At 49.3% G+C, this 14575-nt stretch overlaps 1 protein-coding gene across 2 annotated transcripts in view; it reads left to right on the top strand.

The window, feature by feature from the left end:
• DNAJC13 (DnaJ heat shock protein family (Hsp40) member C13) overlaps positions 1-14575 on the top strand; it is a 1517524-nt gene that overhangs the window by 313299 nt on the left and 1189650 nt on the right. For both annotated transcript variants that reach the window (XM_078663869.1, XM_078663868.1), the window contains exon 5: positions 528-569. In XM_078663869.1, the coding sequence (XP_078519995.1) occupies positions 528-569 (42 nt within the window). The remainder of the gene's footprint in view (positions 1-527; positions 570-14575) is intronic.

Below are 14575 nucleotides of genomic sequence, written 5' to 3'. Positions count from 1 at the left end.
AGTAAGATATTAAACATCTCCCTCATGTGCCCGTCGCCTCCGCCCCTTCAACATCTCTAGTCGGTGCCGGAGGTTCCAGCCACAGGCCTCTGTAGTCCGCCCATCTTTTCCAGATTTTATAATGTTTTGTGGGGCAGCCTCTGGCCTCAAATATCGGCCGCTCAAGACCTATACAGCAGTCCAGGCCCTTTTTCCACACAATCACTTTGGGAGCACAGGGATCCTTCCACACCTTGGCCACATCCCGTTTCGCCACCGTAAGTCCCAACAGAAGTAGGTGTCTCTTATAGATGTTACCCCCAACTCCTTCGAGGACATGAAGTAGGCCTAGCTTAGGGGTACGGGGGAGGTCCCAGCCCAGCACTTCTGACAAACAGTTCCACACACCCGTCCAGTAAGTGAACAGTTTTGAACTATTTTTCATCCACTACTTTGAGAACTTATTAAGCTAAATTTATTTTGGATTGAATTACGTTTTTGTTCCAGAAGTGTTTTATTAACATTAACTGGTCCTTGCTTTTCTACAGAGATTCCGGACAGACTTCTCAGAAGGGAAAATCACAGGAAGGGTATGTTTTAAAAGATAACTTTTTAGTGTAATGAACGTTAAAATATGAGATCCATGACAGTTCTTTAGTGTCCTGAAAGATCTATTTTGTTTTAGTCACAGTGTTTCAGGATCACATGGACACTATTTTACACTTTATATAATGTAAAGTTTGTCATATCTGCCTCTTGTTTTATTAGATTTTGTTAAACTATTTGCATTTATATTTCTCTCAACTCTCAATGGGTGCCGTCATATGCTTTTGAAATGGTGCATCCTTCTTCTGCATGCCCCTGGTTCGATAAATGCATGAGTGCGGATACTGGTGGATGATAACTGCTTGTCAAGTTCCCCGAGTGCTCAGAAGTTGATCTTAACTGAAGATTGTTTGTGAGTTTGTGAGAGGTGTTGGAAAGGTTGCTCTACTTGCTGTGATCTTTTAGAGATTTTCTTTGAAGTTTGTTGGAATTGGACCACAGATTGTTTTTGTGGAAATGAAGGGACATTCTGCCTTAGATGTGATGTTATAGTTAGCTTTGTACATGATGAAGATTTTGAAAGTGATCCATACATAGAGGAAGGCCAAGTTCAGTTTCCTCCTCACTGGCCTGGTGGCCCTTTTGATTATTTGGTTGCATAACCACCATTGTCGTGAACGTTGTAGCAGATATGTGGTTTCTTTACAGACTGTCACCAGTATTGGCCTTATCCAGCTTTGTGACAACTATTATGTATGCCATTGTTGTGAAGTGTTCTTTCACAGGTTTGGTTGTTTGCAGTGTTGGAGTTTAGAGCACTAGTATTGGGGTCTTACAGTGAGTCTCCTTAGTTTTTCAGGAATATTTAATTAGACTCTCCGTTATCACTTTGTGAAACATGGGAACTAAGCTGACTGAGTCAGTACAGGGAAGAGTATATAATCCGTGAAGGAGATCGATCATTAGAGAAGGGATCCTTGTTAAACATAAAAAATGTGCATGTCGCTCAGTCTTGAGTGTATGTGTTTGTATTTTTGCTGCTTGTGTAGTAAATCATGTACTGTGTAATCTCCAGACTTCTAGTGTTGGGTTTCGGAATATTACAGACTGTTTTTCTTAAAGTAATACTTTTGGTTTGAACATGTAACAGATGACAAATGAAATTCACAATGCACCAGGACACAGACTCCACCTTAAATTAATTCTTCCGCCATTGTGTTTGGCTGTTCATCAAGGTAATCCTTTGAACAACGTCACATTAGCAACTTTGACCCTGTAAGTTGAGAAAATCGGCAATACTTAGAGCATTCAATGACACCGAAGGTCTTTTGAAATGAAAGGGCAACTTCTGAGATCGTCCTGGGCAGGTTGTATAAGAACAAATCACTTAGGAATACTTCATGGAAAACACGCCCTTGAGTTCTGCCATAGTTATTATTCCAAATTCCCTTAGTCCATCCTGAACTGGGCGTGAAACCTCTGCTTGCCAAGGGACCACAACAAGACCAGTTGCTCAGCATGCAAGCATTTTATTGAAAAAAGGCAGTTCTGCACTAAAGAGATAGGCGGTGGGTGTATTAAGTTGTCATGGACCAAGAACTCTTAATGTCCGGATGGTACCAAGAAGTTAGATGACACCACTTCAGTGAACATATATATTTTCTTGGCATGATCTATGGCATTGCTTAGGAAGGGTGCCCATATCCACATTCAGTACATGACTCTGATGCCGAGGTCCATTATTCTAAAAAAAATAACACAACACACAATATTAAGACCACAGTCTTAAAAGAGGATCGACTTTGAGAGCTTTACCCAAAGAAGGTAACTTGACTTCAAATTAGAACGGCCTCAAGGAAAGAACAATGCCCGGTTCTAGCTTCAGCTCGATGATAGAATCTCGGGGCTCAAAGAGCTCCAACAAGGGCATCAAGGAGTCTCGATGCCAAAATGAGTCAAAGTGCAAAGAACATTTGGATTGTAAAAGATGGTCTTCATTACATACTTTCAGTGACCACAGCTGTCCGAGGCATTGGTTAGATCCACAGTCCATAAAACACTTTTCAGCACTGCCTCTTCCACTTCCTGTTAGCTAATGCATGGTGGGACGGGATTTAGAGAAATACTACTTTACAATCTAAACATTAAAATGTAATCTAAAACAGCACATGCCCCAAACGGAAGAAATTCTGCTCCTCTAACACTCGTTTATAGTTTATGTGCCCTTCCTCCTCAACTGATGTATAGACGTTTTTGGAAGGGTTCTAGTTCAACATTAGAAGATCTTTTCTTTTATTACATTACTTCCTTTAGGCACTCAAACTAAAACTACCTTTCCGATTGGGAATTCACAGTTTAATCCGAGGTAAAGTCTTTGTTCTGGTGCATTAAGAATTTTAGGGACGTGACCATGTGTCAGTTATCGCAATTTCAGGAAAGTGATGTTGACTGTTTCAGAAAGCTGGGGATGGTACTTGTGAGAAAGAACGGGCTAATTATAAGTCCTGTTACAGATTCCTGAGAGGTTTACTCGCCTGCCCTCATATTTTCTATTCCTCTCATAATAATGACACTTAATCTATCTTTTTTCCCTTTTCAGAGGTTATCACTGTGCGGTAATAACCATATTCTCAGTACAACACATTCAGATATGGTTCAGCTTTTTAGGAAGCCGGACATTGAAATGCTACTTGATACAAACTCATTTTCCCAAGCTGACCCAACAAGCAAGAATTGGCGTTGGCTGACATTCTTTTTACTTTGTCGGTGCTCGTATTGTTTTGTCATTTTTGCAAAACGTTATTATTGGGGAAGTTGCTGGGCCTTCGTCAGTCTAAACAAATAAATGTTGGCTAAAAGCAAAATTGTTTAGCTCTCAGAAAGCACATACTTCCATAGGACTCTGACACTTAAGGGAAGTGCTTTGTATGAGATTGTGCTCCTTGTGATTGGGCAGTATTCAGTCACTCACAGTAAAGTTGTCTGATCCCTTGCCCTTGCCTTGTGCTTTATGCTTTAGTGAGTGGCAGAAAAAAGTGAATGGCCAGTAAATCAAGAGAGCTTACTGAAAGCTTCTGTAAGTAAATTATCTATAATTTGAGTAAAATCAAAAGGTCTTCGTCTAATGCCAGACGAAAAAATCAGAAGCCCTGCATATTGACTCTGTGGACTGACTGTAGCACCTCTGGCTCCTTGCTGAATGGAAAGCCGTCTTCATTGCTCAGACAGAAGGTCAGCAATCAATTCTCTGTCTCTGGGTTTAAGTGCTGTACTAGCACTGAAGTATTACAGCACAATAGACACTATGCCTATGTTTCTTGGTTTCAGAAACTAACGCTAAAGGGAAATATATACATATCTCTGCCAATGGCACAGTTACATTTCTTCATTCAGCAATCATTCTGTGGTTGGGGTGGGGAAATATAAGAGAGCGGTTCACCAAGCACTCGAAAATGAGGATGCGTCTCAAACCTACAGCGTTTGAAGGTAATGCTAAGTTGAAGCTCCGTATATAATGACTCTGCCTAATTTCAGTTGTAAAGTTTGTTTTGAGACTAGCATTTCGTAATCAGCAGATAGAAGGAACGTGTTAGCCTCTGGCCTTAGTTTTGCCTATAAATGGGCAGGCTTCAGTTGTTTAAAAACAAAGTAAGACTTTACCACCTCAGCCATTTTTCCCAAAACATGGGTGTAGTTGAAATTACATCAGCCCCTGTTATTTCTGAGGTGGGATCAGAGAGACTTATATTTCAGGACCTTTGACCTGAACAGTAGATAATGACCATTGTTGAGTACTAGAAACGGCAGTATTTTCATACTGCAGGATTGGTTACAGGAACAAAACCAGCATCTGCAAAATAGGCAAAAGCTAAAGGCAAATGTACTTTCTGGAGTTGAGATGTCAGAATTATATGGATTATAAGTAGTAACAAAAGAGGGCGATTGCTTAATAATGTCCATGACAGGTCCCTTAAGTATTCATTTATATTAGTTCTACATTCAATACACGTCTAAAGAAATGATTGCTCCTTATTAGGGCCTCGTTATTGGTGTTCCTGTATTTAGAGGTGTAATGATGCTACCGATAAGTAGCAATACTGCAAGTTGACGTATTGCCTCCTGTAAGAAACTGGATTGTTGATTGACTGGGCTATGAGCCCTGGTCAAGCAACAACCACGGTCTTTGTCAGGGTGAGGCACAATCCAACCCTAAAGTAACCTGTGCCCAACCCTCTGGTAGCTTATCACAGTGCAATCAGGCTTAACTTTGAGTCCATGTGCAAAATATTGGTGCAACACTTCAAGCAGTAATAAAGTGAAAAATACCAAGCCAAATGAATCCCACACCAAGTTAGACAAATGGAGTAATTTTGAATACATGGAACAAGACCAAAACGACAAAAATCCAGTCAGTAGAACCGGAATTACAAGTTTAGCATCAAAAAGCACAAAGCGCCAACTATAGATATCGAGTCACACTGGACCAGGTCAAGTCACGAGTGTAGGTTAACCGCAATGAAGCACAGGTTGGCAACAGTCACCAAATTATTCCTTCTGAAAGTTTACCGTCTCAAATCAGTGGCAAGAGTCCCGTTTGCGGTGGAGGGGCTGCAAAGAGCAGGGAGAGCATCGCGTGAGGCTGTCTGTGTAGCGCAAAGAACAGCCAGGTGTCGTGGACAGGGGTTGCTGGTGCTTTTCATTGGTGGTCCCCACAAGCTGTCGATGCTGCAGCGAAAGAGGTATCTGCCATAGCTTTGTGTTGAATCGCAGTGCGAGCAGTGAAGTCTTGGTGTATAAGGGCCCATTCGCAATCACAATGGGCTCGAAAACTTAAATACAGCTCTCTGAGCCGCACCAAAGGTCCAGAACATCAGGGGCACCACTTGGGGGTCAGGAATCCTCTTAGGCTGGATTCAAGTGCTGAAGCAGGATGTTGGGGAGCCTTTTATGTCCCTGAGGCTTAGATCAAGAGGCCAGCAGTCTAGCCCTTGTAGTCACGTTGGTAGCACTGGGTTCAAGAAGAAGTTGCAGTTCCAGTTCTCCTCTCTCAGGCAAGAGGACCGCAGAGCAGCAAAGGAGAAAACCTGCTGGGTAGCAGTCCAGCAGAGTAACCGTCCAGCAGGATAGCAGTCCTTTCAAAAGCACAGCAGTCCTTCCTGACAGAGTACACAGGTCGAGAAGTGTGCTGAAAGTTTGATTTCTGAGGTCCAGTATTTATACCCATTTGTGCCTTTGAAGTGGGAAGAAGCTTCTAGAGGCATGCCTTTGAGGTGCACCGGGGCCTGCCCTCCATGCCCTATCTTCAGACTAACTACTGATGTTTAGCAGCCTTTTTGTGGAGGCAGGACGCAGCCTATTCAAGTGTAAGTCGGACTGTGCCCAGCTCCTCCCTCCCATCCTGCCAGTGATGGCTGATCCAGGCCCACCTAACGTCCCCATTGTGTGTGGCTGTCTAGAAGGAATACACAAAGTCAAACTGTCAACTACACCTATTCATGTGACCCAGGGACAGGCTGTAGGTACAAAATGGCTAATGTAGGAAAAAGCCAACTTTCTAAAAGTGGCATTTTCAAAAACGTAATTTAAAATCCAACTAACCATAAGTTAGGATGTTAGAAACCACCGCAATGGAGCGCACTCCGCTAGCCCCTCCTCCGGATCGCCCCTCGGGACTCTGGTACTTGTAGTTCAATAGTGGATCACCCAGGTGGGTGCAAGTCGGTACTTGTTAGACTGATGAATCTCTAGACCCGATACATGTCCCGGGTTTTTGGGTATCGCCCGAGACATGGCTCGGGTTTCGGGATAACTTCCCTCATCAGTAGAGAAATGGTTAGGGGTGGAGGAGAAGGCCGCCAAACAACCGTCAATGGCCTCGATGCCCGAACCGGCACGCAGGGCAGCATCCAGGAGCCCGTCTGCTCAAAGCTCAATGGAGCCAATTAGTAGAAACCACCGCAATGGAGCGCACACCGCTAGCCCCTCCTCCGGGTCGCCCCTCGGGACTCTGGTACTTGTAGTTCAATAGTGGATCACCCAGGTGGGTGCAAGTCGGTACTTGTTGGACTGATGAATCTCTAGACCCGATACATGTCCCGGGTTTTTGGGTATCGCCCGAGACATGGCTCGGGTTTCGGGATAACTTCCCTCATCAGTAGAGAAATGGTTAGGGGTGGAGGAGAAGGCCGCCAAACAACCGTTAATGGCCTCGATGCCCGAACCGGCACGCAGGGCAGCATCCAGGAGCCCGTCGGCTCAAAGCTTAATGGAGCCAATTAGTAGAAACCACCGCAATGGAGCGCACACCGCTAGCCCCTCCTCCGGATCGCCCCTCGGGACTCTGGTACTTGTAGTTCAATAGTGGATCACCCAGGTGGGTGCAAGTCGGTACTTGTTGGACTGATGAATCTCTAGACCCGATACATGTCCCGGGTTTTTGGGTATCGCCCGAGACATGGCTCGGGTTTCGGGATAACTTCCCTCATCAGTAGAGAAATGGTTAGGGGTGGAGGAGAAGGCCGCCAAACAACCGTCAATGGCCTCGATGCCCGAACCGGCACGCAGGGCAGCATCCAGGAGCCCGTCGGCTCAAAGCTCAATGGAGCCAATTAGTAGAAACCACCGCAATGGAGCGCACACCGCTAGCCCCTCCTCCGGATCGCCCCTCGGGACTCTGGTACTTGTAGTTCAATAGTGGATCACCCAGGTGGGTGCAAGTCGGTACTTGTTGGACTGATGAATCTCTAGACCCGATACATGTCCCGGGTTTTTGGGTATCGCCCGAGACATGGCTCGGGTTTCGGGATAACTTCCCTCATCAGTAGAGAAATGGTTAGGGGTGGAGGAGAAGGCCGCCAAACAACCGTCAATGGCCTCGATGCCCGAACCGGCACGCAGGGCAGCATCCAGGAGCCCGTCGGCTCAAAGCTCAATGGAGCCAATTAGTAGAAACCACCGCAATGGAGCGCACACCGCTAGCCCCTCCTCCGGATCGCCCCTCGGTACTCTGGTACTTGTAGTTCAATAGTGGATCACCCAGGTGGGTGCAAGTTGGTACTTGTTGGACTGATGAATCTCTAGACCCGATACATGTCCCGGGTTTTTGGGTATCGCCCGAGACATGGCTCAGGTTTCGGGATAACTTCCCTCATCAGTAGAGAAATGGTTAGGGGTGGAGGAGAAGGCCGCCAAACAACCGTCAATGGCCTCGATGCCCGAACCGGCACGCAGGGCAGCATCCAGGAGCCCGTCGGCTCAAAGCTCAATGGAGCCAATTAGTAGAAACCACCGCAATGGAGCGCACACCGCTAGCCCCTCCTCCGGATCGCCCCTTGGGACTCTGGTACTTGTAGTTCAATAGTGGATCACCCAGGTGGGTGCAAGTCGGTACTTGTTGGACTGATGAATCTCTAGACCCGATACATGTCCCGGGTTTTTGGGTATCGCCCGAGACATGGCTCGGGTTTCGGGATAACTTCCCTCCTCAGTAGAGAAATGGTTAGGGGTGGAGGAGAAGGCCGCCAAACAACCGTCAATGGCCTCGATGCCCGAACCGGCACGCAGGGCAGCATCCAGGAGCCCGTCGGCTCAAAGCTCAATGGAGCCAATTAGTAGAAACCACCGCAATGGAGCGCACACCGCTAGCCCCTCCTCCGGATCGCCCCTCGGGACTCTGGTACTTGTAGTTCAATAGTGGATCACCCAGGTGGGTGCAAGTCGGTACTTGTTGGACTGATGAATCTCTAGACCCGATACATGTCCCGGGTTTTTGGGTATCGCCCGAGACATGGCTCGGGTTTCGGGATAACTTCCCTCATCAGTAGAGAAATGGTTAGGGGTGGAGGAGAAGGCCGCCAAACAACCGTCAATGACCTCGATGCCCGAACCGGCGCGCAGGGCAGCATCCAGGAGCCCGTCGGCTCAAAGCTCAATGGAGCCAATTAGTAGAAACCACCGCAATGGAGCGCACACCGCTAGCCCCTCCTCCGGATCGCCCCTCGGGACTCTGGTACTTGTAGTTCAATAGTGGATCACCCAGGTGGGTGCAAGTCGGTACTTGTTGGACTGATGAATCTCTAGACCCGATACATGTCCCGGGTTTTTGGGTATCGCCCGAGACATGGCTCGGGTTTCGGGATAACTTCCCTCATCAGTAGAGAAATGGTTAGGGGTGGAGGAGAAGGCCGCCAAACAACCGTCAATGGCCTCGATGCCCGAACCGGCACGCAGGGCAGCATCCAGGAGCCCGTCGGCTCAAAGCTCAATGGAGCCAATTAGTAGAAACCACCGCAATGGAGCGCACACCGCTAGCCCCTCCTCCGGATCGTGTGTGCGCTCCATTGCGATTGCTTATACAAATTGGCTCCCTTGAGCTTTGAGCCGACGGGCTCCTGGACGACGCACCTGCATGCCGGTTCTGGCATCGAGGCCTTTGACGGTTGTTTGGCTGCCTTCTCTTCCACCCCTAACCATTTTTTCTACTGATGAGGGAAGTTATCTCGAAACCCGAGCCATGTCTCGGGCGATATCCAAAAACCCGGGACATGTATCGGGTCTAGAGATCATCAGTTCTACAAGTACTTACTTGCACCCACTGGGGTGAACCACTCAAGAACTCCATGTACCAGATTCCCGAGGGGCGATCCGGAGGAGGGGCTAGCGGTGTGCGCTCCATTGCGATTGCTTATACAAATTGCCTCCCTTGAGCTTTGAGCCGACGGGCTCCTGGACGACGCACCTGCATGCCGGTTCTGGCATCGAGGCCTTTGACGGTTGTTTGGCTGCCTTCTCTTCCACCCCTAACCATTTTTTCTACTGATGAGGGAAGTTATCTCGAAACCCGAGCCATGTCTCGGGCAATATCCAAAAACCCGGGACATGTATCGGGTCTAGAGATCATCAGTTCTACAAGTACTTACTTGCACCCACTGGGGTGAACCACTCAAGAACTCCATGTACCAGATTCCCGAGGGGCGATCCGGAGGAGGGGCTAGTGGTGTGCGCTCCATTGCGATTGCTTATATAAGTTAGGATGTTACATTATAATTCCAAAAGACACCAACCATGAACTGGTCACCTGCTCCCATTTGGAAATTACTGCTTATTAAATGTAATGTGGTAACTCCAATGCTATCCTTTGAAGTAAAAAGGGAATTTAAGAATTTTTCACTACCAGGACATGAAAAACTTAAAAGCTCATGCCCTACTATTTTAAGTGTATTGCACCTTGTCCTCTGGGTGGTCCAGGACCTGCTCTATTGGTGACTTATATGTCATAAAAAGTGAGATTTGGGCTTGGCAAAAGGTTCTTTTGGCAAGGGTAAACTGTCAGTTTAAAACTTCATACACAGGATGCAATGGCAATCCTGAGACATGTTTAAAGTGCTACTTAAGTGGGTGACACAACCAGTGTTGCAGGTCCACTAGTAGCATTTAATTTACAGGCCCTGGGCACAGGTAGTGCCACTTTACTAGGGACTTAAAAATAAATTACATTTGTCAATTGTGTCTAAAACAATTCAACTGTGTTTCAAGGCAAGAGCACAAACACTTTAGCACTGGTTGGCAGTGGTAAAGTGCGCAGAGTCCTAAGGCTAGGAAAAGCAGTCTGCAAAATAGGAGGTCTGAAGGCAAAAAGTTAGGGGGAAAATCATGCCAAGGATGTCCGGTCTAACATGTCCCCCTTTTGAGTTTTACACATGCGAATGGGTTATAATGCGCTACTACAGCATATCTGAAAGAGACCATTAGTTATAGATACCTTAACTTAGAATTACCCCGAGGCGTCAGTCTGGTTCTGAGGAATTTTTCTGTAGCAGTATCCCTGAGCGTCTGGAGATGGTGTCCGTCGACTCCGCGTCCATCGTCGTCGGTGTCGTGGTCGCCGGGATGATATAGCGGTGTCTGCTTAGACGCAGTCCCTGCACACTGACGTCAGTTCTTTCATTTTCTACACCAGCCACAGCAGATCCGGAGAGAGCTTGCCCCTTAGACACTCTTTGATGAAACTTTTTTTTTTACTTTTTCAATGTCTTTTTTGAGTCTATCGACTCCTGGTAGCACGAGAGATGTCCCATCATTGGCCCGGCTTCAAGCCTTGTGACTTCTGTCACAAGTTGATGTCGGTCACGGATCCGCACCTCGTGTGACTCTGGTGCCTGGACCGCAACCACGACCCAAACTTGTGTTCTGACTGCCGGCCATGAATCCGAAGTCTTTGCTGGAGCAGTCCCGAAAGCTCTTGGAGGCCCAGCAGTCCACTCCGTTCGAGGTCTTGGTCGAGAGGAAGGTCTCTGGACCGGTCGCGGAGCCACCACCACTCGTCATCGAGCCTTCGCACTCCTTGGGTAAGTTGAAGCACAGGAAGAAGGTGAAGAAGCATCTTCGCTCTTAGCCTTCTCCCACAGAGCGGCGGACAACGCGATGCGGCCCGGAGCTTCGTCGCTCTCCTGCTCTGTTTTTGGAGCCTGCTTCTAGGACGGCTCCATGCCTCCCTCCCTTTCCGGATCTGGAGTGTACCCTGCCCTGCTTCGAGCTTTTTCTAAAGCACTGCACAGCATCTTTGGGCAGCCCGACTCAGCCGGCGCACCTTCGGGCTCGGCTGGGGGCCCTGGGCCTTCGATGCCGGAGGCTCCGGCGGGTCCCTGAGGATCCAGGCCTGGATCCGGATCAACTCGGTCGACCTCATGGTACTTTCCCCAGTGCCGATTCCAGTGACGACGCCCACGGCTACGGCTGTGCTCCAAACCCGCATTGACCCCAGCCTCACCACCGAGTTTGACATGACGCCGGACCGACTTCGCTACTGGCTCCAGAAGGTACGTTTGTGCCTCTATGGGTTCCTGGTGTTCCTTATCGCCCTGAGTGGCAGCCAGAGGAGGGTGTGAGGGGTCTGTAGACCCTTTAGCCGACCAGCTTGACGAGCCGGACTGGCCACAGGAAATGGGCGATGCCAGTGGTTTGGATACCTCCCCAGACCATGGCATGATCGTCCCCCTCCCTACCATGGCTATGGAGGAGAGAGCTTCCTACACAGTGGTGTTGCGTAGGGCGGCTATGGACTTCGGCCTGGAGATTCATTCGGTGGCAGTCAGGACTAACCTCCTGACAAAGGTACTTCAACCGACAGAGGCCTCTTAGGAGTCCCTGCTGCCCCTTAATGAAGCCCTCGCTGACATCCTTCTGGGCAATTGGTCCAAGCTAAGCAGGAGGGCTCCTGTGACAGGATGATTGTCTGACACCCCCGCCCAGCCTCTGGCGACCCTCTTTTCCTCTCCCAACACCGACCCCCGAGAGCTTGGTGGTCCAAGCCTCGTCTTCTAAGGGTGCATTCCCTACTTCTCCCAAGAAGCTGGACCACCTTGGGAAGATGTTTTCTTCTACCAGCTTAGTGCTGCGGTCGGTGAGCACCACATGCCTCTTGGGCCATTATACCCATACAGTGTGGCATACGCTTGCACAAGTTCTGCCAAGGTGCCCGGAGGAGTCCCAGGACATTTTTACCGTGCAGTTGAAGAGGGTGGAGATACAGCTAAGTTCACCATTCGGTGTGGGCTGGTTACCGCCGACTCTGGGCAGAACGGTTTCCACATCAGTAGCCTTGAAGCGTTACGCCTGGTTGAGGACGTCTGGTTTCTCGGGGGATTTCCAATCCACCCTTTTAGACATGTACTTTGATGGCAGTTGCCTGTTTGATGACAAGGCGGACTCTGTTCTCGAGCACATCAAGGATTCTAGGGCTACGGCCAGATCCTTGGGCCTCCCGGCAACCTCTCACCCCACACAGTCTGCCTTCCGCTCCTTTCGTGGCTACGGAAGTGGTGCCCCACCACGTTCCACCAAATTGAGCCTCAGGGCAGCGCAAGCTACCCAGCCTACGCGTAGCCGCGAACGTGGGACCCAGTGACGCAGGTTTGGGGGCCAGCGAGCAGGCCACTCCACCCATACCCCACTGAAGCAGCCTATAAGCCCTCCTAATTCGACCTTTCAGGGCCACCATAGGCCAGTTTTAAAGCAAACAAATGATGGACGGAATGCTGACAATGCCAACATTTTCCCCTAGTCAAAATATCTTGGTTACATCCATCGTTCTTTTGCACACTACGCCACCCCAGTTCGGACCCAGCTGTATTCAAATCAGTCTTGACCCTGTGCCTCATGGAACAATCCAGACCGAACTACCAGGCCAGGTCCTCCCTGGACCGGAAACAAGCATCCTGGGAACAGTTTCAGGTTATGTCACCCTTCTTCAGCCAGGCTAGCTTGAATCTGGCAGCAGGATTGCCATCAACTCCCTCACTGGCAAAACTTCACGTCAGACAGGTGGGTTTTGCAGATAGTCCAAAGGGGCTACTACCTCCTCTTCTAGACTACCTCTCCCTCCATGCCACCAACACTCCATCACATGTTGGAGGATTACTTGACCCTTCTCCGCCAGGAAGTTGCAGCTCTCTTTGCCAAAGGAGCTATCGAACGGGTCCCTGTGCCAGAAGTAGGTTGTGGTTGCTATTCTCACTACTTTCTGGTACCCAAGAAGGACAAAGGCCTGCGTCCCAGCTTAGACCTCAGGGCCCTAAACCGTTTTCCTCCGGAAGGAGAAGTTCAAAATGCTCACTTTGGCTCAGGTAATCTCTGCCCTTGATCCCGGAGACTGGATGGTAGCGTTGGACTTGCAGGAAGCCTATTTCCACATCCCCGTCCAGCCAGCCCACAGGCTTTACCTACGGTTCACAGTAGGCCACAAGCATTTTCAGTTTACCGTGCTCTCCTTTGGCCTTACCAGCGCCCCTTGGGTGGTTGCAGCTCACCTGCGTGGATCAGGGGTTCCAGTCATCCCCCATCTCTACGACTGGCTGTTGAAGGCGGGCTCGCCCCAGACTGTCATCTCCCACTTCGCTGGTGTTCACTATCAATGTGCCAAAGTCACACCTCATTCCCTTCTCATCTTAGCAGTTCTGGATTCAGCACAGTTTTGGGCTTATCCTCCAGAGCAGCGAGTCTGGGATATTCGGGCTATGATACCGATGTTTCAGCCTCTATCCCTGCTATTGGTGAGAATGACCCTGAGGCTGCTGGGCGTCATGGCCTTCCTCATCCTGCTGGTGGATCATGCCAGATGGCATATGCGGGCTCTGCAGTGGGGCCTGAAGTTCCAGTAGGCCAGCGTCAGTGGAATCTCTCCGATGTCGTCCAGATCTCAGAGAGGACTGTACATCTATTGCAGTGGTTGCTCACGAACCAGGAGGGGTCAACAGCAGATCCCTCTCCCTTCCCCAACCAGAGTTCTCAGTGGTGACAGAAGCGCCACCCCTGGGATGTGGCGGCCACATGGGAGAGGCGGAGATCATGGGTTTCTGGTCTCCGGGGGAGTCCGGGCTCCACATTAACCTTTTGGAGCTCAGGGTAATCCGTCTCGCTCTGAAGGCATTCCTTCCCTCTGTCAAAGGAAGAGTAGTGCAGGTGTTCACGGACCACATCACCCTCTTGTGGTACTGAAACAAACAGGGCAGGGTGGGGTTTGTGGACCCTATGTCAAGAGGCTCTTTGGCTTTGGGCATGGCTGGAACATCAGGGCATATCCCTGGTGGTTCATCACCTGGCAGGTTCCCTGGACGCCAGGGCGGATGAACTCAACCACCGGTGCATGATGGATCACGAATGGCGTCTTTACTTCGAGGTGGTGCAAGGTCTCTTTCAGCAGACGGGAGAGCCTTGGTTAGATCTGTCCGCCACTGAAGTGAACACGCAATGTTAGCAGTTCTGCGCGTTGGAGTTTCCTAGGCGGCACTCGGTCGGCGACACTTTTTGTCACAAGTGGAATTGCGGCCTCCTGTATGCCTTTCTGCCTGTACCACTTCTACCCAGAGTGCTGAAAAAGCTCAAGCACGACCAGGCCCAAGTCATTCTTGTGGCTCCGGACTGGGCATGAAGAGTCTGGTACCCTGAGCTCTTGAACTTGGCCATCGATCCTCCTATCGGACTGCTTCTTCGGGTGGATCTTCTGTCGCAGCAGCAGGGGACGGTCCTCAACCCGAACCTGTCCAGCCTCCTC

Source organism: Lissotriton helveticus, chromosome 10 (genome assembly GCF_964261635.1).
Source record: "Lissotriton helveticus chromosome 10, aLisHel1.1, whole genome shotgun sequence".
Taxonomy (NCBI): Eukaryota; Metazoa; Chordata; class Amphibia; order Caudata; family Salamandridae; genus Lissotriton; species Lissotriton helveticus.
Note: the sequence above shows the minus strand (reverse complement) of the source record. Positions and strands in the feature narration are given on the sequence as shown.